The following is a 19,983-nucleotide window of genomic DNA, read 5'->3' on the forward strand; positions in this document are numbered from 1 at the left end:
ATAACATCACTTTCAGTAATAGTTTGATCTAGAATTCAGTTAATTTTTGCACAGGGCGGTGTAAATGGTGTAGCCTGCTCTGTCTTATGGCTCTCTGATATATCATATATATTTCTTTAAGTAGACTGGAAATATCAAGTCATAATAAAAATGTGACATTAACGTTATCTCCGGGGGGGGGGGGGGGGCGCGAGTGCAAGACCCTAACAACTTACTAAGTTTTGGCTTTTGCGTTGACCTATGTTAATGTGTGATTCCATGCTATTTTGCATGGTAAGGGAAGTTTCTCAGACTTCATTTGATTGCTAGATCAATGTGAAAATGCATTATCTGCCTGCCTCGAGCATGGCCAACTGCTGACCTCTCCAATTAAGTAGACTTGAGAAGGAAAATTCAATTATAATGAACAAACGTTTCTTGAACATGCTCTATGTGCAGGGGCCTATGCCAGCCCCTGTGGGGAACATGCAGCTTTATTTCTATCTTGAGTGCTTGCAGCAAGTTGGAGGAGGCAGAAATACACGCACAGAGGACTACGGTGTAACATGCTGTCTTACCTTATGAAGGCAGGGGAAATGGAATTAATTCACAGTGAAGCTGGATGGTTTGTAGGCAGCCCCTGAAACAGGCGTTGCTGGTTCCTTGCCTTATGTCCATTTCTCTTTGGGAACAGAGCTACTTTTTACCCCTTGGGGAAGATGAGTCAACCTCCAGCTCAGTCATAAATCTTATTTGCTTGAGACAATCTCATGTCTCTTGTCTGAGATTAGTTTAGAGGTGGCGATGTGACGCAGTTTTGGCACTGTTTCTGGAGCAGGAAGGCAATACTTTCTTACAGTGGAGACAGCTGTATGGTTCAGGCCAGACTCTAGAGTGGGCTGTCTGGTTTAAATTCCCAGCTCCACCGCTTGTGAGCTGTGTGCCATTAGAAAAGTTACATACCCTTTCTGCCCCACTTTTCCTCACCTGTTCAATGAGGTTAATAACAATACCTAATAGGAATGTTGAAAGAATCAAAATTAGTTAATATCACAGGTCATCGAATAACATCTTCTCGTTTAGTGTCGTGTTACTGTGACATTGATGAGATGCTGCTGTAAGAACTGAATTCTTATTCATGTCAATCAGCCTATGGTAAAATTGGTTTCCTTAGATATAAAACATGTTAAGGGAGGCCCTAACTGGTTTGGTTCAGTGGATAGAGTGTTGGCCTGTGGACTGAAAGGTCCCAGGTTCGATTCCGGTCAAGGGGACGTAGCTTGGTTGTGGGCACATCCCCAGTAGGAGCTGTGCAGGAGGCAACTGATAGATGTTTCTCTCTCATCGATATTTCTAACTCTCTATTCTTCTCCCTTCCTCTCTGTAAAATAAGATATGTTTTAGAAATGTTAAGTGAGGACTTACTGTGTTTTTTAAAATATTTTTATTGCTTTTTTTTTTTTTTCAGAGAGGAATAGAGAGCTAGAAACATCGATGAGAGAGAAACCTTGATCAGCTGCCTCCTGCACACCTCCCACTGGGGATGTGCCCACAACCAATGTATGTGCTCTTGACAGGAATCGAACCTGGAACCTTTCAGTCTGGAGGCCAATGCTCTATCCACTGAGCCAAACTGCTTTCAGTGAGGATTTACCGTATTTTCCAGCGTATAAGATGACCACCTAATTTCACAGTTAAAAATTCGTTTAGCGGCACATCGAGACATTTTTCGGGATATATTTGGTGTATAAGACGATCCCCGATTTTCGGTTGATTTTTTTTCATTTCAAAAGTCGTCTTATACGCAGGAAAATACGGTACTGTATTTTTAAAGCAGTTAGAATAGTGCCTGGCACACAGTAAGTGTTATATAGGTGCTCTTCATCATCATCATCACCATCATCATCATCATCATCTTTAAGAGAAGATACCAAAAATGATAGTCTGTTTTATAACCCTGGACATTGGTGTGTCTAGATGAGATTCTTGTAATTTCTATGTGGCCTTGCACCCATGTGGGGGTCTGGGCTATGACGGAGATGGCAGAGAAAAGGAGAGAAGGACTTCAGTCTTCAATGAAATCACTGAGCCGCTGAGTCATTGATCCTGGACTTCTTGTTATGTGACATCATAACTCTCCGTGCTTAAGTATTCTCAGCCAGGGTCTTGTGTGACCACAGTCAAAGGCACAGCTGAACCTACGAGAACCTTCCTGGTGTATGTCTTGTTGCTCCTCAGCCTGTGCAACTTCAAAGTCCTGTGGTGTCCTGGCTGGATATCCTGAGAAGCAGGGAACCCCAGAGCGGCCCCTGACATCAGCTCCTGTCCAATGTGCTGCCACTTACCTTAATTGTGGCGGGATGGTTTCATGAAAACTGAGATGCCCAAGATGTTCCTAAATACAGAAGATAGCCTTCAGAATCTTCTCAGGGGACCTGCTTTGAGGTCATTTTTGAATTTGAAAACACCATGGTAATCTGATTGCCCCACAAAGCACTGTCCCTTTGCTTCTTAATAATTCTATAGATATAGAATTAGAATAAGTTACTAAATTCCTCCACTAAAATAAATCCTGCCCTAGATTACTTTATACCATTTTTAGCAATATTTACTAAGCAAATACAAAATTCCAAAAATAAGGTGAAGAGGAGGGAAAACAAGTTTTAAGTATACATCCTCTGAGTGATTGTCAGATATATGCCAGTGTAGCATATATGGGTATTAAATCTGTGCTTCACTTTTTTTTTTTTGTGCTGGTTAGATCAGGATCTTTTATTACTAGTTTATTTAAATGGGCTAATCAGAATAAAAAAATTGTAGAAGTCTTTGTCTGGAGGCTTGAGTCTCTCCTATTTAGAGGTTCGAACCTGGGCATCTGCTCTGAGGAGGGAACCCCAGCACCATCTGAGGTGGGCTGAGGGATGACTCCCGAGGGATAATCTGAGGGGCCTTGGCCCGCCACTCCTCTCTGTCCCCAGATTTTGGCATGTGATGAAAAACAGTGTTTTTGAGTTCTCCTCTCCTGGCCTTGGATTTAAAAAATAATGTTACCTGTGTGAGTTTGGGGAAAGCTTGGAGGAGCTAATTGAAGAAGCTGACCCTAATCCCTTTCCTCCAAGATGGGATAGACCAGTGTTTTTCAACCTTTTTTGGGCAAAGGCACACTTGTTTCATGAAAAAAATCACGAGGCACACCACCATTAGAAAATGTTAAAAAAATTAACTCTGTGCCTATATTGACTATATATAAAGTAATTCTCTTGAATAGGAATCAAATAAATACAAAGAAAGTATTTTATAATTACTTTATTATGAAATATTAAGTAAACAAAATAGTGAAAAATTATAAAATTCTTGTCTTGTCTGCACCTACGGCACACCAGGCAACATCTCGCGGCACACTAGTGTGCTGCGGAACAGCGGTTGAAAAACGCTGGGATAGACGATCCAACACTGTTTCTGGAGCTCAGCCGAGCTTTATTCTTACTAGGTGTACTGGTTAATAATGGGGATATTTTTCAATAGATGGAGCTACACATATGTTGATATATATGCGATTGATATGTATTCTATTTTGTTGTATGGAGAGCAAGTTTCAAAACTTCATATGTCAAATTTGCTGAAGGTGTTAACATCATAGAAATTTTTACACTTAAAAATGTCGAATTTCATGCAAAAAAAAAAGAGCATTTGTGGGAAGTTTTAATTCATTACTTTATTTTGAAGAAAAAGTTATCATATACTTCAGGAAGCTTATGGTGAACATGTTCCATCTCAAGATACTTGTGAACACTGGTTTAAATGCTTTAAAAGTGATGATTTTGATGTGAAAGACAAAGAACATCCAGGTCAAATGAAAAAGTTTGAAGACGAACAATTACAAGCATTATTGGATGAAGATGCATGACAAACTAAAAAACAACTTGCAAAAAGATTAAACATTGCTCAGCAAACAATTTCTGATCATTTATGAGCTAAGGGAAAGATTTTAAAGGAAGGAAAATGGGTGCCACATCAACGGAATGAAATACAAATGGAAAACTGAAGTCATCAGTAAAATGTTGCTTCATTGGCACGAAAGAAAGTCTTTTTTGCATCAAGTTGTGACTGGCAATGAAAAGTGGATTTATTTTGAGAACCCCAAATGCACAAAATCATGTGTTGATCCAGGTCAACATAGACTGCAAGGCCAAATGGCTTTGGGAAGAAGACAATGCTCTGCATTTGGTGGGATCGGGAAGGTGTGGTGTAGTCAGAGCTTCTAAAACCAGGTGAAACCATTAATACTGATCACTACCGACAACATATAATCAATTTGAACCACACTTTGTGAAACGACCAGAATGTACCAGAAGACCCAGCAAAGTAATTTTGCTTCATGATAACGCACCATCACACACTTCAAAACCAGTTAAAGACACGTTAAAAGATCTTGAGTAGGAAGTATGAAAAAGTGGATAATTGGGTCTCTGAATGGTTTGCTTCAAAACAAGAAAGTTCTATTGGGACGGTACCCACAAATAATCAATTTGAACCACGCTTTGATTGTGAATAGACCAGAATGTTCGTGGGAAGTATTAACCCACCTGCTGTATTCACCAGACCTTGCTCCTTCAGATTACCATTTGTTCCGATCGATGGCACACGCCCTTTCTGAGTAGCACTTCAAAACACACGAAGTGGAAAATTGGGTCTCTGAATGGTTTGCCTCAAAACAAGAAAAGTTCTATTGGGACGGTATCCACAAATTACCTGAAGGATTGGGGAAATGTGTAGCTAGTGATGGACATGACTTTGAATAAAGCACTTTTGATGTTTCTCTTGAAATTATCGCGTTTTCTTTGCTTACAAAATCTGCCATTATTAACCAGTACACCTAGTAACATCTCAATCACCAATGTCATGGGACAAATGACAAATTCATAAATATCACAGATCTTTGGAATTGCTCAAGGACTGGAAAAGAATATCATTTTTTTTTGACTCCTTAAAGTCATAGGTTTCATCTCTTATGACTACTTCTATAGACTGATAATGGCCTCGTAGGGCATCAGGCTGAGGAGGACTGTGAGGCCAAGTCACAGCTCGGCAGGAAAGACTGCAGGGATTGATTATGAATGTCTGCACAGGGTATGGGTGGAGACAGTGGCAATAGCCAAATAGTGTTTCTGCAATCCCAGGGTTTACATAGTTTCTGCCTACCATGCTTGAAAGGCAATTAGAACATTGTCAGACCGGATTCCATAATTCCAATTACTCTGAACTTCAGTACACATTTATTTATTTAATCGAAACACATTGATTGAACACCTTGGATGCCTTAGGCATGCTCTTAGGCACTGTGGGACATTTAAAAAACAAATTGGACTCCAATCCAACCCACAAAAAAATGCAGTTCAAAGAAGAGAAAGATATGTGTTATTTAGGGTATGAAGTGATAAAATGTTATAAGAAAGGATGTGATAAGGGGAGGGAGGGGAGATCCATCGAAGGTGAGGCATGTGAGCGTGGATGGCGGTCAGCAGGGCGTGCTGGTGAGGGTGTATGAGAACGGAGCCTTGCTGTGATGTGAGTCAGACTATTGGAATGGACTGTTTCAAACTGAGTGGCCAGAATGAGGGAGGCACCGGAGTGGAAAGCTGAATACTGTGAGTGACTGACTGACTGATGAGAATATGTGGCTGCTGTTTGTTCCGCTTCCCCTGACTTAGAGAGAGCCGATTGCCTGTTGGGCTTCGTTAGATTATCCTGCTGATGTGACATCCATTTTTTATGTGGGCTTTCTGGGGGCCAGGGGAAAACTTGCTCTTTGGAAAGATTATCTTTCATCGCCGGCTGACATGTGACATATAACAAATGTCTTAAAGCAAAGGAGAGTTCCCCCGGGTATGCCACACGGTACTCTTTATTGTAGACCTCAGAGCACTGACAAAGGTTCCATCTGCATTTTCTTCACTATGTACAGAGTCATCAAATATTGCCAATGAAGAACATTCCGCTACATGAATAGGCAAAAAGAAAAAAATCTTTAACACGCAGCTGAACGAGGAACTAGCGATTGATGTGTTGCAGATATTTGCAAAAATAGATTGAAACAGCAAATAGAAGATTCCTTCTAACGTGGTCTATGTCATGTTGTACATAGCATACATATAAACATGAGGTAGGGTTTTGTTAACTGTCTTTTTTTTTTTTTAAATACACCAGAACTTGTAGCGACATCTATGGCTTTACTAAAATAAAAATAAACAGAAACCAAAACTTAAAAAAAAAATTGTTTTTCAACTACATGCAAAAAGCGATAAAGAACCAGTCTAAGAAGCCACAAGAAATAGACGTGCCAAGAAAATTAGGATGCACAGTTTAGCGTTAGGAAAAACAAAACAAAAAAAAAGTTAAATAAATAAAGCTAAGATACTTGTGAAATTCAGAATGCATGTTTGAGACAGGAGACATGAACTTGAATGTCGAGGGACTTCTCAGGCCTTCATTTTACTTATTGATCTTCTAAGCAAACCTAAAACAGAGAAGGTGATTCCATGACACCGAAAGTAAGGAAGTTCTAGCAAGACCCAAAGCCATAAGAGGAGCCATGTGTTCAGGTCTGTTCCTTCCCTCCTCTCTCCATCCCCCCCCCCCCCCCCCACTTCCTACTCCCGTGCTCTTCCCCAGAGATTTTTATGGGCAGCCTTAAATCTATATTTACCCGCTATATTCAGTAAGTTTGATTATGCATAGCCTAAATTCAGATCTGAGAGAACGATCTGGATTTTTGTTCACTGAAAGAACTTATTCTTTATATAGGTTTATAGCAAAGGCTAATAAGCATCAACGACTCTCTCTTCCTGCTATTCAATAGGCTAACTCTGCCTTCACTGTCCTCTTCCCAAAGGCTCTGCTTGCACATCTGCTCATGAGGGCTCCTTTCTGACATTTGGTCTCTACTAGTTACCCCCTCTGTGGGGAGGCCGCCCAGACCACTCATTCAATGTAAATAACCCCACCTCCCATCTCTGGCCTTGCCGCTGCCTAGCATGTCACTCCGTTTGTTTCTGCCAACCCTTTATGTAGTTCTTTTTTGGGTAAGTCTTTATGTAATTGAAAAAGTTTTTACATCTAGTACATGTTAAACACGAGCAGAGCAAGGATGCCAGGCCAGGTACAGAAACTCACCAGGGCAGAAACCCCCGGAAGCCTAGTAAGGGGCAAAACTGGGAAAACAAGAACCTTGCCCTCGGAGTAACCTATCCTCCCTTAGCATGACACCGGTCATGTGGTTTGGACCCCTGATCTTTCATATCGCTGGTCGGGCAGTTTAGACCCCCTGACCTTTTCCTTCTTAAGGATAACATCTAGGTCTCAGTTGTATTTTAGCTCCAGGCCCAGAAAAGCAGCAAAACCAGACAAGTGATGCCATGGCTACCTCAGGACCAGCTACATTGATTAGTGACCCCCTTACCCTGGCTCCGACCAATCGGTGGAGCCCATGACCCTGAAAGAGCGCACCTGGACACTGATGAATATTCTATTAAAATTCTCTCCTGAGATCTCGCCTAAGACTTCCACCTGCCAGAGAGAGACAAACAGGCTCCGGACAAGCACCCACTGTGCACTCTCCCTCCACAAAGCACAACTGTGCCATTCCCCCATAGGCACATATCCCCCAGCCTTTAAGGGACCCCATGAGACTTGCAACCAGGGGAGCAATGGGCAGCGGAAGCTCGTCCTGGGCTAACCCCTGAACCTGTCTCCAAGGCCCCCTTTTCTCCGAGTTCTCAGTGAGCCAAAGCAGCCCAGCCCAGGCTTTCCAGTTGCTTCTTCTGTGCCCTGCCTTGTTTCATGGCCTCAAGTCCATCATAGACCCAATACCCTTCGACTCAGTGCTGTGTGGACCTTCCCTCTGGATATCCCCATCTCCCATACCCTCTTCTTTAAATAAATTAAAATTTTCTTTAATCACCATCTGAGACATTAACCTTTTAGCAAAATTTACCCTTTTTGGCATACAGTTCTCTGAGTTTTGACAAATGCGTGCGACCTTATACTGCCACCACTGCGATCAAGATGTAGAAAAATGCCATCATTGTGAAAAATGCCCTGTTCCTCTTTATAGTGTTGCTTCTCCCAAACCTAGCTTTGATCTGTTTTCTGTACCAAGAGTGTTGCATTTTCCAGAATGTCAAATGCATGGAGTCATATAATCTGCAGCCTTTTGAGTTCAGCTTCTTTTACTCAGCGTGCTATATTTGAGACTCATTTGTATTATTACAGGTATCATTCCTTTTTTATATTAAAAATTATTCCATTTTCTGGATGGAGCACATTTTGTTTATTCATTCTCCAGTTGAGATACATTCTAGTTGTCCCCATATTTTAATAATGACAAATAAAGCTGCAATAAACATTTAAATATAGTTTTCATTTCATTTGCATAAATACCCAGGAGTGGGATTGCTGGGTCATATGGTAAGTGAACATGTAACTATATAAGAAACTCAAAAGCTTTTCCACCATATTGCATTTCTACTGGCAATGAATGTGAATCCTGCCAGCCCTCCACCTTCACCAGCACTTGTCAAAAACCATCAGGATTTACTTTAGCCATTCTGCTAGGTGTGCTGTGGTATGCCATTATGGTTTTGACTTTCACTTCCCTAATGACTAATGATGTTGAGCACCTTCTCATATAATTTGCTATTATGTCTTTTTAATAAAGTGTCTGGTCAAATCATTTGCCTTCTGAAAAACTGTTTTTGTATTTTTAGGCTTTTTTTGAGAGTATTTTTTCACTAATCCTTTTTATATTCTGGATACTAGTTGTTTTTTGATTTTTTTTTTGTGCCAAATATGTAATTTCTAAATATTTTCACCCAATTTGTAACTTATTTTTAATTCTCTTATGCCTTTCAAAGATTACAAGTTTTAATTTTGATAGAGTATAATGTACCATTTTTTTCTATTCATGAATTGTGTTTCTGGTGTCATATTAAAGAAATGTTCGTTTAACCCAAGGTCACAAAGATTTTCTCTTATGTTTTCTTCCTAAAAGTATTATATATCTTTTTAGGTTTTACATTTAAGTCTCTCATCTTTTTTGAGTTAATTTTTATAGAGGATGTGAAATATGGATGAAAGCTCACTTTTCACTGCATACGGATTTCCAATCATTCCAGCACCAATTTTGAAAGACTCTATTGGACTGCCTTTTCAACTTTGTTGAGAATCAAACAATATAGATGTTTGGTCTATTTGTGACCTCTGTTCCATCCCATCTGTCTACACGTCATCCTTTCACTAGTCCGTACTGCATTTCCTTGATTTCGGTAGCTTTCTATTAAGTCATGAAATCAGGTTGCTGTTACTCTGTTTATCTTTTACGGAGGAGTCACATTTTTAAGCATCCTTGTCTGATTAATTAAGTATGTCAGTCAGACTTGCTGCTGAGAGAGAGAAAAGGGGGGAAGGAAAGGCACCTGCCCTTTACTCAACAGTCCATCCATCCTGGCAGGGCAGGCCATTCGGGCACCTTTAACAAGCTCGCACTTTGCCCTTGCGGCCACAGCGTTAGTGCCTTCACACAAAGCTGGTGCCGGCCAAAGCCAAGCACAAAGCCTTCTCTGGTGGTTTTGTGGTAAGAACCTTGTTCTTGTCAGATGAAGCGGAACTGGGCGTCAAGTTTATATGGTTCCTGTATTCAAATGGTGAGTTTTCTAAAACCCTCCAGCCATCTATTTTCTTTTCCAAAACTGAAATGGTTCTGTTTGGAATGAACTACAGATCGTCACCCATTTACCTCCCTAAGATGGTTGGAGGGCAGAGTGAAGGAAGGAACGGGAGGAAACTCATATTTATTAAGCACTAATTACTGGGACATAGTATGGGAGTTCTTGCCATCTCCCGGGGAGGTTTTGTGTTGTTTGTCCCATTTTATAGATTGCTGGCAACCAATTCCAGCATGGAATAATTACAAGAGTTTCACCAAAAGGTTAGTGAAGCTGAAGCTGTGGGGGCTCAACAAGGGCTGAGCCACATATGTATCGATAGTTTACCTGCCGGAAAAGGCTAAATGGCACCTCCCCCAAATCTGAATAGGATCAGAGTTTGCTATGGCCTCCTGTTGGCCAAACACCTGAACAGCTGTTGGCTATCCCCAAACTGACAATGCTTGTGTACCCTTTAAAACCTTACCCGTTGAAGTGTATATCTCCACATTGCCTTAGGGCAAACTGTATTAATAAAAGCACAAGGTCCTTAGACAAGGGTGAGTCTTCAGGTCCTTTAGCTGAAGATCCTCTGACCCCCAATGCCTTTCAAGATTATCTTTCGTCTTTGGACTCCTTCTTCATCATCTACGCACAGCTCCTTTCTCCAGAATGCTGAACCCTTTGTAAGGCTGGGTAAAGAACCCCGGCAGCAGATGAGAAAACTGAGGCTGAGGCAAGTTAAATAGTACTAGTCGGCCCTCTCAGGCCAAAACCCGTGTCCTCCCCTTTACAGGGCAGGAGCATGTGACTGAGGGATGGGGGCGAGGACTCCTCCCTGGCCTCAGAATTAAAGGTGAGATTCACATACTTAATTGGCAATGGATTCCAAAAATCAGACCATGTGTGACAACTGGCACACCCCACACAAGACTTTAGCTTTGCCTGTTTTGTCCCCTCCCCTGCCTCAAGGTCAAAACTTCATTTTCCCATCTCTGCCGAAGGATTCTTATTTGGTTTCCTGAGTCCCCTCTTCTCTTCTAGCTTTTCAGTGCTATAGAGCATAATGCTTTTTTAAAAAAAAAAGCCTTAGGGAGACATTATAATATGTGAGACAAGTCTCCTTTTAATAAGAAAGTAAAGAGTAACCATGTCCAGTGCTTTTTTATTTGTGTAGGCGATTTCATGTGTGGATTTTTAATGACCTCACACTGAATAGTTGTAAGGATTGGGAGTTTTCCCGGAGACCTGTGCTGTATCTGTCTCGTTGTGGCAAGTTCTTTGTGTCAGAGACAAACTCTGCACACCTTCTAGAGAAGTATGTCCTGGCTTGCATGACCTCAGAAAAAAGTCTCAAAAATATACTTTAAATGGACTCATGTGTAAGATGTAATTGGAATACTTAGTGAATGAAGGTCATAAGAGGTCATCCTTAAACTCTGCAGATCAGAAAAGCAAGTGCCGGAAGCAGAGTGACCCTGCCTGAGGTCACACAGCTCGTTCCGGCCCAGCTGAGCAAGCATTCACTGTGTGGAGCTCTCCCGGGCTCTCTGTTTTAGGGCCAGATTGTTAAATACTGAATTTTGTTTCATACCACATATCATATTCAACGCGGCATCAGAAACAAAGTCTCCTCGGGGAGGAAGCGTAGAGGCTTGTTCCCCTCTGAGGAAAGGTGGGAGTACTCTGACCCTCCTTACCTGGGCATGTGGTCAGTTGAGACTTTGTATGCATAGGTGTGAAAGGGATGAAAACATTTCTTACCTGAAGAAAGGGTTCTTTAAATCGAGGATGTTCCCAGACCTGAAGCCCGTCTGGTTTACCAGCGCCACGATCTGAATGTCATAGCTCTGTCTGTATGGCAAAACCAAGCAAATACACACACATCATCTCCCAAGGCTGGTCAGCTACTCACATCCATCTAGAGCATCTTCTACACATACCTACTCCATGAGGGTTTTAAGGGTACATATTAATCTTATACACGTCCAAGTGTATTTATGTATTTATTTAGATGCTATCAGTGTTAGTGGATGTAATTAAAGTCTTTATTTGTTAGAATACTTTAACAGTTATAATTTCTTGATCTAAAAATTACAAAGGTAATGGTATGCTGAATGGTCAAAATGATTTTATAGTATATGTAAACCTTATGGAGACAGAGTAAGTGACATAAGGGGGGATATAACTTAGTTCAAGGTTTGAATACAAAAATCATAACTTTATATAGCAACATTTCTTTTGTAACACTTAACAAGAATTAAAAACTTGGGAACATAAGTAGAAGGTGTCTTTTCTGGAAAATGTGGTAATTAGTGATAATTTCATCTGAGAGAAAACAGAAGGTGCAAGAGTGAGACGGCATAGGGCTGACCATCAAAGAAGAATGGATGGAGAAACAGACGTTGTGGGAAGTGTCGGGGGAAATGGCCCAAGTCACTTGTGGAGTTCCTGATAGAGGAAAGAATGAGCACCTCAGCGGCAGGCATGGGCTCTACATCAGGTTCTTCACAGGGGCCGAGAGGATTTAGAACACACTGGGGCGTGGAAGAAAATACTGGATATTTTTAATTTTCCAGTTAGCTGTCACTGTGAATTGAATTGTGTCTTGCCAAAATATATGCTTATTTTCTAACCCCTATTGCCTGTGAATAGGGTCTAACTTGGAAATAGGATCTTTGCACCTGTAACAAAGTTTAAATGAGGTCATACTGGATTAGGGTGTGTCCCAAATACAATGACTGGTGTCCCCATAAGAGGAGAGCCTTGGCCAGTGTGGCTCAGTTGGTTTGCATTTGCCCGGTGCACCAAAGGGTTGCCAGTTTGATCCCCAGTCAGGGCACATACCCGAGGTGTGGGCTGGATCCTGGTGGGGGACACGTGGGAGAGAGCTATTTGATGGTTTGCTCTCACATCAATGTTTTGTTCTCTCTCCTTCTCCTTTCTCATTCTCAAAGAATCAATAAAAAATCTTTAGAAAAAAAAAACAAAAAAGAAGAGGAGGAGAGAACACATAAAGGTACACACAGGAAAGAAAGGCGGCCAAGTAAAGACAGGCAGAGACTGGACTGATGCAGCTACAAGGAACAGAAGCTGAAAATCACAGTAAACCGTCTTGCTTGGAGCCTCCAGAGGCAGCATGGCTGTGCTGACATTCTCACTGCAGACTTCCAGGCCCCAGAAGTACAAGAAAATAGATTCCTGTTGTTTTAAGCCAACTGGTTTGCAGTAATTTGTCCCACCAGCCCTAGGAAACTAAGGCAATTGTTTACCAAATACACATTGAACACTAGTGAATTTACAGGATGGTTGCAGGATTCTAATCACCAGCTAGGAGTTAAGGTATCAGTCATGTTCACACAGTTTCTCAGGTTCTGCAAAAGTAAGATTCTGTTTGTACCTTAAATTATGTGGCTTAACATTACTGAGTATAACAATAATCATGTGCTGGGACATGTACATTGTGGAACAAAGACATGTCACTTAAAACTGCACCAGCACACACTGCTACTTCACAGTGCCTTACTGTGCACAATAATTCCTTCAGATGCAGCTGTCCAAATATAGAGCTATCTCAGGTGCAGTCCAAGGGAGACAATTCAGAGTGCCACTTGAAGCTTTCAAAGCTTTAATAGTTTGACCAGAATTTCTTTTAATTCTGTAAATCACAAAGTTCGCCAAACTCTGCAAATCAAATTCCCTGGCAAACCTGGGTGCAGAGTCCATCATAGGTATCTCAAAACATTCTCGCACAGGATAGGTGGCTGAGTGAGACCCAACAATCAGCCTATATTTAATTTTCAGTTCATTCTTATTATTTCTGGTTTTGTGTATCTTATATACACCATATGAGTTTCTATATGTATGTATATAGAGACATTTTTATCCATGGTATATTGGCATATATATATATATATATGTGTGTGTGTGTATATATATATATATATATATATATATATATATATATATATATCTCCAGCTATATTGAGAGCTTAGGTTGGTGCTTTCTGTTATTATTATCATAGAACGTATACATAATTAAAAGAGAAATACTAGTATACTTGGGAAGCACATGCATGAAGTGTTTTTACTCATTGATCCACATGATTAAAAAATTGTTGGAGACCATATCTGTAAACTTTAGGGATATCAATTTCATAAAGTTCATAAAAAACTTAAGTTCTACTTTGTTGTCCAGAGCCATAAAATGAGTGACAGCTCAAGAAAGATGGCAGGCTGTCAAAAATAAAATGCTAACAATACAATCACAAATGGGGAGGGGGAGAAAAGGTCAGTCATTGTCACACCTGCGTGGCTGCAGAGGGAGTTCTCCCAGGAGGTCAGAGTTTAAAAGATTATTTGACAATAAGCGAGGGGGAGATCCTATCCAAGGCAGAACAAAGACATAGCACCTCACTGAGAAAATAGTGTGAAAACACAGACATTCGGAAAATGCTGAGGTGTATAGAAATATCGAGAAAAACAATCATTATAAAACAAAAATTCTGATGAGATACAATGAGAGTAAGAAAGAGAATAAGGGAGGAGGAAGTGGATACAACTATGACAGACTGTGGACCTACTAAGTGTTAATTACTATTTTTTCTCCTTCAGTATTTGCAAAAGCCTAGTGAGATAATTATTATAAATTCTACATGACAGATGATGAGGTCAGGAAACTGGGGTGCTAGAACTAAAAAAACTAGACAGAACCAGGACACATGAGACCCCCAAACCTGGCCTCATTCACTACACAAGGCAACTGGTCTAGTGAGACAAAGAACTTCCTCCCACCCTCCTTCCCTTTCTTCCTCCTGCAAAGCAGTGTGTGCCCAGGACAGGTTAGGGCCTCCTTTCAATTGCACTAGGCTAAGTTCTTAATAAGAAAGGGATCATCTGCTTCGCAGTCCTTCATTCAGGTGTTCACTCCACAATATTGCAGAGTCTCCGGAATGTAATAAGTGAAGAGGGACACACGGCAGAGTAAGATTTGGCCCCCATCCCCCCTTTTTGGGAAGCTCACAGATAGGCAAGTAACAGCAAGCAACAGGGGTGCATCAGTAAGGGATGGAGGACTGTGGGAGCCCTGGGTGTCATGAAGCAAATGTGCGAGGTAAATGGTTTGCTTTCTTCTTACCTGTTAGGGAAATCAAGGAGAAAAGGGTAGAAAAATCTGACTGATCATTCGACCCAAGATCTGTTAGAACAAGTAGTGAAAGAATAAGATGACTTAAAAATAACTTAAATATACACTAAGGTACCTTAAGAACATAAATATTTGAAAGTAAACGATAGTTAACACTGGTTTGCACAAATCAGGAAAGGCAAAGTCCAAAACTCCAGGCAGATGTTGGCTGCTGCTACTTAGAGCACTTTTTTTTTTTTAAATAACTGGCCATAAAACAGATGGTTTATAAGGATTTCGGGAGAAAGTGGTAACTTCCATGATGAACATGGCACAAGTCAGCATTCCCCACTTTTCCTCCTGGAAGCTACCCAAAAACAAGGGGAAGAGAAAGATACTAGAGACCACAGACTTCATTTTCTGTAAAATCAGGAGAAAGATTCTCCATCGTATGTGCAAGGCCCATGAATGCGCTTGCAATTGGTTGTAAGCCACATGAAACAAAAAGTGCAGAAGTGTAAAGAAGGGCAAGAGAGCTCAGGGACAGCACATCTCAGAAAATGCTTGCAATAACAAACTCACTGACAGCAAAGAACATTTTCTGAAATGCAGAAGCTTAATTCCTCCTTAAAAAGCTTGTGGCAAAAGGGGTCAAAAAAGAAAGCATGTTCTGAAGCTTGCCCTTGGCTGCACCCACCCTGTAGAAGATGGACCCATGGATGCTGCTATTTTGAGCAGTTTCTTCAGGAGAGAAATCAAAGTGAATGAAAAAGCTGGGAATAAAGGCAGAGAGGTCATAACTACTGAAAGAAGCAAGAGCAAGATCATGGTAACTTCTGAGGTGCCTACTTCCAAAAGGTATTTGAAATATCTCACCAAAAAATATTTGCAGAAGAATAATCTCCGTGACTGGTTGTACGTAGTTGCTAATAGCAAAGATAGTTACGGATTGCGTTACTTCCAGATTAACTAGGATGAAGAAGAGGAAGATGATGACTAAAACTCACTCATCTGACACATTTTGTATGAGTTCTTAAATAAAACTTGAGAACCAAAAAGAAACAGCTTTATTCCTTATTTGTAATATCTTACGCAGGAATTGGGGTAAGAAGACTTTGTAATATCTTACGCAGGAATTGGGGTAAGAAGTCTTCTTACCCCAATTCCTGCGTAAGATATTACGATCTAAAGACTTACAGAGGAGCCATATTTGCAGGAAGCAGAATGACTCTGTGGCAGCACAGAACGAGAGAGGGTGAGTGAGAAAGACAGACTGCATGAAGACAATCACATCTTTCTCGACCACAGGAACTTCTTTCTTGTAAATTGCTGTTTAGAAGTGTCCTTTTAATTGGATGATGAACAATCATAACATTAATACGAAGATATTATTAGAAAACAAGTAGAAAAAGAGCAGTGAAATTTACTAACAGATGTAAAACAGGTAAATAATGCCTTGGCACAAATAAAATATGTGAGCAAATATTTTCTTATGAATTTTTAAAACCACATTTAAGCCATCAGAAAGCAATAATAACTATGAAAGAGGATCATGACACAGAAATACATAAACTCAACAAAGAGAAGGAACTATTTCAAAGTGCTGATATGGGAATATCTTCGAGATGTACTGTTGAGAAAATGAAGATATATAAAAGAGATATAAAATGTTACCATTGAGGTATAAAAGCAGAGAAAATAAGTTTCACTAAAAACTAATAAGAACTTCATCCAATTAGCTTTACTCTCCTTTTTTGGCAAGGTTTTTGGACTGGGCTGTGAGGGTGGAACTAGAGATTAAGCTTATCCTGAGATCACATTCAACAAAAGTCAAATCATCCTTCTTTCTGGACTGGATAGAGGACGTGGGCTGGACCTGAGTTCAGGTGGGTATATTTTGAGCTACTTCCATAACCAAATGCAAAGGGTGCAGACTAGGCTCTTCAAAATTTGAAGAAAGAATACATCCTTGGACTCATTCTGCTTAATAATTTTTGAATAAATTTTTTTCTATTAAATTTGCAAATCACACAAAAGAACTTTAAAAGTAAATAAAATAATCCATTGGCTCTAATAAGGAACTAAAAATAGAATGATAAATGCACTAGTGGAATAAATATAATAAATTGAGCCCTAGCTGATCTGGCTCAGTGGATAGAGTGCTGGCCTGTGGACTGAAGGGTCCCGGGTTAAATTCCAGCCAAGGACACATGTCTGGGTTGCAGGGGCCATGCAGGAGGCAGCCAGTCAATGATTCTCTCTCATTATTGATTTTTTTTTTCTCTCTCTCTCCCTCTCCATTCCTCTCTTAAATCCATAAAGAAATACATACAAAATACATATATAAGAAATTGAACCAAAGCTGACAAAAATCAGCTGTACACTAATATAACTTAAAACTAGATCACATAAAAAATTTTTTGTTTTAATTGACTAATCACTCAAGTAAAATGGCCCCTAAACTTAATTTAAACTTTAATTACATTATTATAAGTACAGTACTCAAAATGGCAGTGTTTGCTATCACTCTGTACCCAGCACTTATCAGAACACATATGCTGTCCTGTATTTAGTTTTAGTGAAATATTCAAAGCAGTCAGTGATAACCTGGATATTTCCAGAGGAGTGGACTTAGAATTTTAAACTACTTCAGTCACTCTTATAGAAGGAAGGAGTCGAGGATGTTAGCTTGAAGATAGAGATGGAAATGATATTTCATAAAACTCTCCAAATATTTGAACAACTGCCATTGGAAGGTTGGAATAGACCTTTTTCTAAAAATTCAGAGATATAACTAAGATCAATTAGAATTTACAGGAAGTAAGATATAGGATCAACTGTAAGAATACTTTTGTAATAAATAGAGATATCTAAAGATTACAACATCAATAGCCTAAGACGGTATGAAAAGTTATCTAACCTTATCAGTAAATGCAAACCAAAACAACAAGATGCAACTTAAAAACTTATTTTGGGGGCTATTAGATTACCAAAAGCCATAGAGAATGACAACATTCAGTCTAGGGAAATGTGGAGAAATGAGCCATGGCTGGTGTGAGTGGCAACTGGTAGTATTTACCAAAGTGTAACAAGTATGTACTCCTTAATCCAGTATTTCCATTTTTAGGCATCTCATTTAGAAATATTCAAGGGCAAGCTATATATTCAAGTATGTTTAGTGCAAACCTTTTTGCAATAGCAAAGAAAGAAAGCAAGCTAAATATCAACCATGGAATGAGAAATAACATTATGGTATATCCATGCCCCAGACTATTATGCATCTATGAAAAGAACAAAGCAAATCCATTTATACAAATTCGGGACTTAGTACTCAGGGAAATCTTAAGTTTCAGACTGCTAGTGAAATCTCCTTATAAAACAACAACCAACCCACAAGGATGGCACTTGTTGGCACACGCACAGAAAACCACCTGAAAGACAGAGACAATGGGTCACATCTGGAGAGTGTGGCAAATGGTGGGAGCGTAGAGGGGCCGGAGACACTTCGGTAGTTTTGAGTTCACATATGAGCACGTTAGCTTTTTGTAATTAAAGAAATAAAGAGCCCCATCAGTGAGCCTCAGCGGTTGAGCATCAACTTATGAACGAGGAGGTCACAGTCCGATTCCCAGCCCAGGCACATGCCAGGATTGCAGGCTCAATTCCCAATGTGGGGTATGCAGGAGGCAGCTCATCAGTGGTTTTCTATTTATGTTCATTTATGCTTCTATTTCTCTCCCCCTCTCTACCTTCCTCTCTGAAATCATCAACAATGTATTTTAATAAATAAATAAAGACTTTTAGAAATGAAAGGGTTGATTTGGGAGGTGGTGAGCTCTCTGTCCCTGGACTGCTCAAGCACAGACCCAAGGAAGCGGGGCTGGTAGGGAGGGAAGACAGTTGAATGAGATGACCTTTGAGTACCCTTACTATCCCAAGAGTCCTTGACCCAGCCTGCCCCTCCTCTCTCCTCTAATGCACCCAAGAGAAGCTCCCAAAAGGCAAAAAGAAAAGAGAGCATATTATGAGATAAATCAAAGGAATTACTGCAGAGAACTTATGAAATCCATTACCGGCCAGAAGCAGCCAATCCTGTCTGACACACCAGACACCGCCCCTGCAAATGTCGATGAATTTTATTGCACTAAATTTGGGCTGAGTGGCTGGACAGGTGTTGTGAGAGGCCAGGAAGCTGACGTGGGATTTAAAGCAGTTGGTCATTTAAGCCTTTGGCAAGCCTTTCCAGGAGCTGGTGGATTTCCCTCTTTCCTCCACGGTCAGGTGGAGAACACGGCCCTGGCGGTACCCGAAGCTCCTCTTCCTTGCCACACGCAGTGCAGAGCGGACATCTGCCCTGCCCGTTTTGTGGCAGAGGGTCCCTGTGACATTCCGCCAGGCCTTTGGAAAGTTGCTATTTCTCAGTGCTGGAGTCTCAGGTTCCTGCCAGTTTTTCCCCCCTGCTCCCACCCACCATGCCTACAAGCAGCGGCGAGATCATGGCTATCCTTTCCTGCTTACCGTTTATTGGCTATGAACAGCACTCTCCCTGAGAGGGTTTCCCCTTCCTTGGCAAAGAGAGGAGTCTGAAGAAGGCACCGCACCTGGTACCAGTGGGTCAGAGGCTCGGTTGGGGCTGTGGACAGCCAAACTGTTACCCTGTAGGGCAAGAAAAGAGAGGAAAGCCAATTATCTTCCAGGCTTATTTTAATTGACTAGAGGCTCAGTGCATGAAATTCGTGCACTGGTAGGGTCCCATCAGCAGGCAGATGGCCAGGGCCTCCCTCCCTTTCCTTGGTCACCTGCTACCACCGGGGCCTCCCCGCGCCCCCCCCCCCCCCCCCCCCCCCCCCCCCACTGTCCCCTGTTGAACTCCCAGAAGAATTCTGGTGGAGGGGACAATTTGCATACTATGCTACTGTGCTTTTATTATATATTAATAGGATTGGGTTGGGGACTTAGGTTGATAGATAATTTTCATTGTTTTGACTCACTGAACCCTTTTCAGATAACGATAGCTCACTTTATTGAGCAGTTATTATGTGCTGTGTACTGTCCCAGGAGCTTTGTGCATATTAGCCCATTGTGCGTACTACCCAACAACCCTATGGAGTAAGCCCAGAGAGCTTAAAGGACTTGCCTAACATCACACAGAGGACAAGTGGAGAGCCGGGCTTCCCA

The 19,983-nt window shown here is 40.9% G+C and overlaps 1 protein-coding gene across 2 annotated transcripts in view; it reads right to left on the bottom strand.

Annotated features, from left to right (window-relative positions):
- Nucleotides 1-5,868: 5,868 nt before the first annotated feature.
- LOC118716536 (histone-arginine methyltransferase CARM1-like) overlaps nt 5,869-19,983 on the bottom strand; it is a 223,018-nt gene continuing 208,903 nt past the window's right edge. The window contains exons 11-13 of one of the 2 annotated variants that reach the window (XM_036433930.2): nt 19,324-19,461; nt 11,445-11,534; nt 5,869-6,496 (exon numbers count right to left, since the gene is read on the bottom strand). In XM_036433930.2, the coding sequence (XP_036289823.1) occupies nt 6,487-6,496; nt 11,445-11,534; nt 19,324-19,461 (238 nt within the window). In that variant the 3' untranslated portion in view covers nt 5,869-6,486. Of the gene's footprint in view, nt 6,497-11,440; nt 11,535-19,323; nt 19,462-19,983 lie in introns of those variants that run through there. The other variant, XM_036433931.2, reaches the window with a different exon arrangement.

This window comes from Pipistrellus kuhlii, unplaced genomic scaffold (genome assembly GCF_014108245.1).
Source record: "Pipistrellus kuhlii isolate mPipKuh1 unplaced genomic scaffold, mPipKuh1.p scaffold_m20_p_12, whole genome shotgun sequence".
Taxonomy (NCBI): domain Eukaryota; kingdom Metazoa; phylum Chordata; class Mammalia; order Chiroptera; family Vespertilionidae; genus Pipistrellus; species Pipistrellus kuhlii.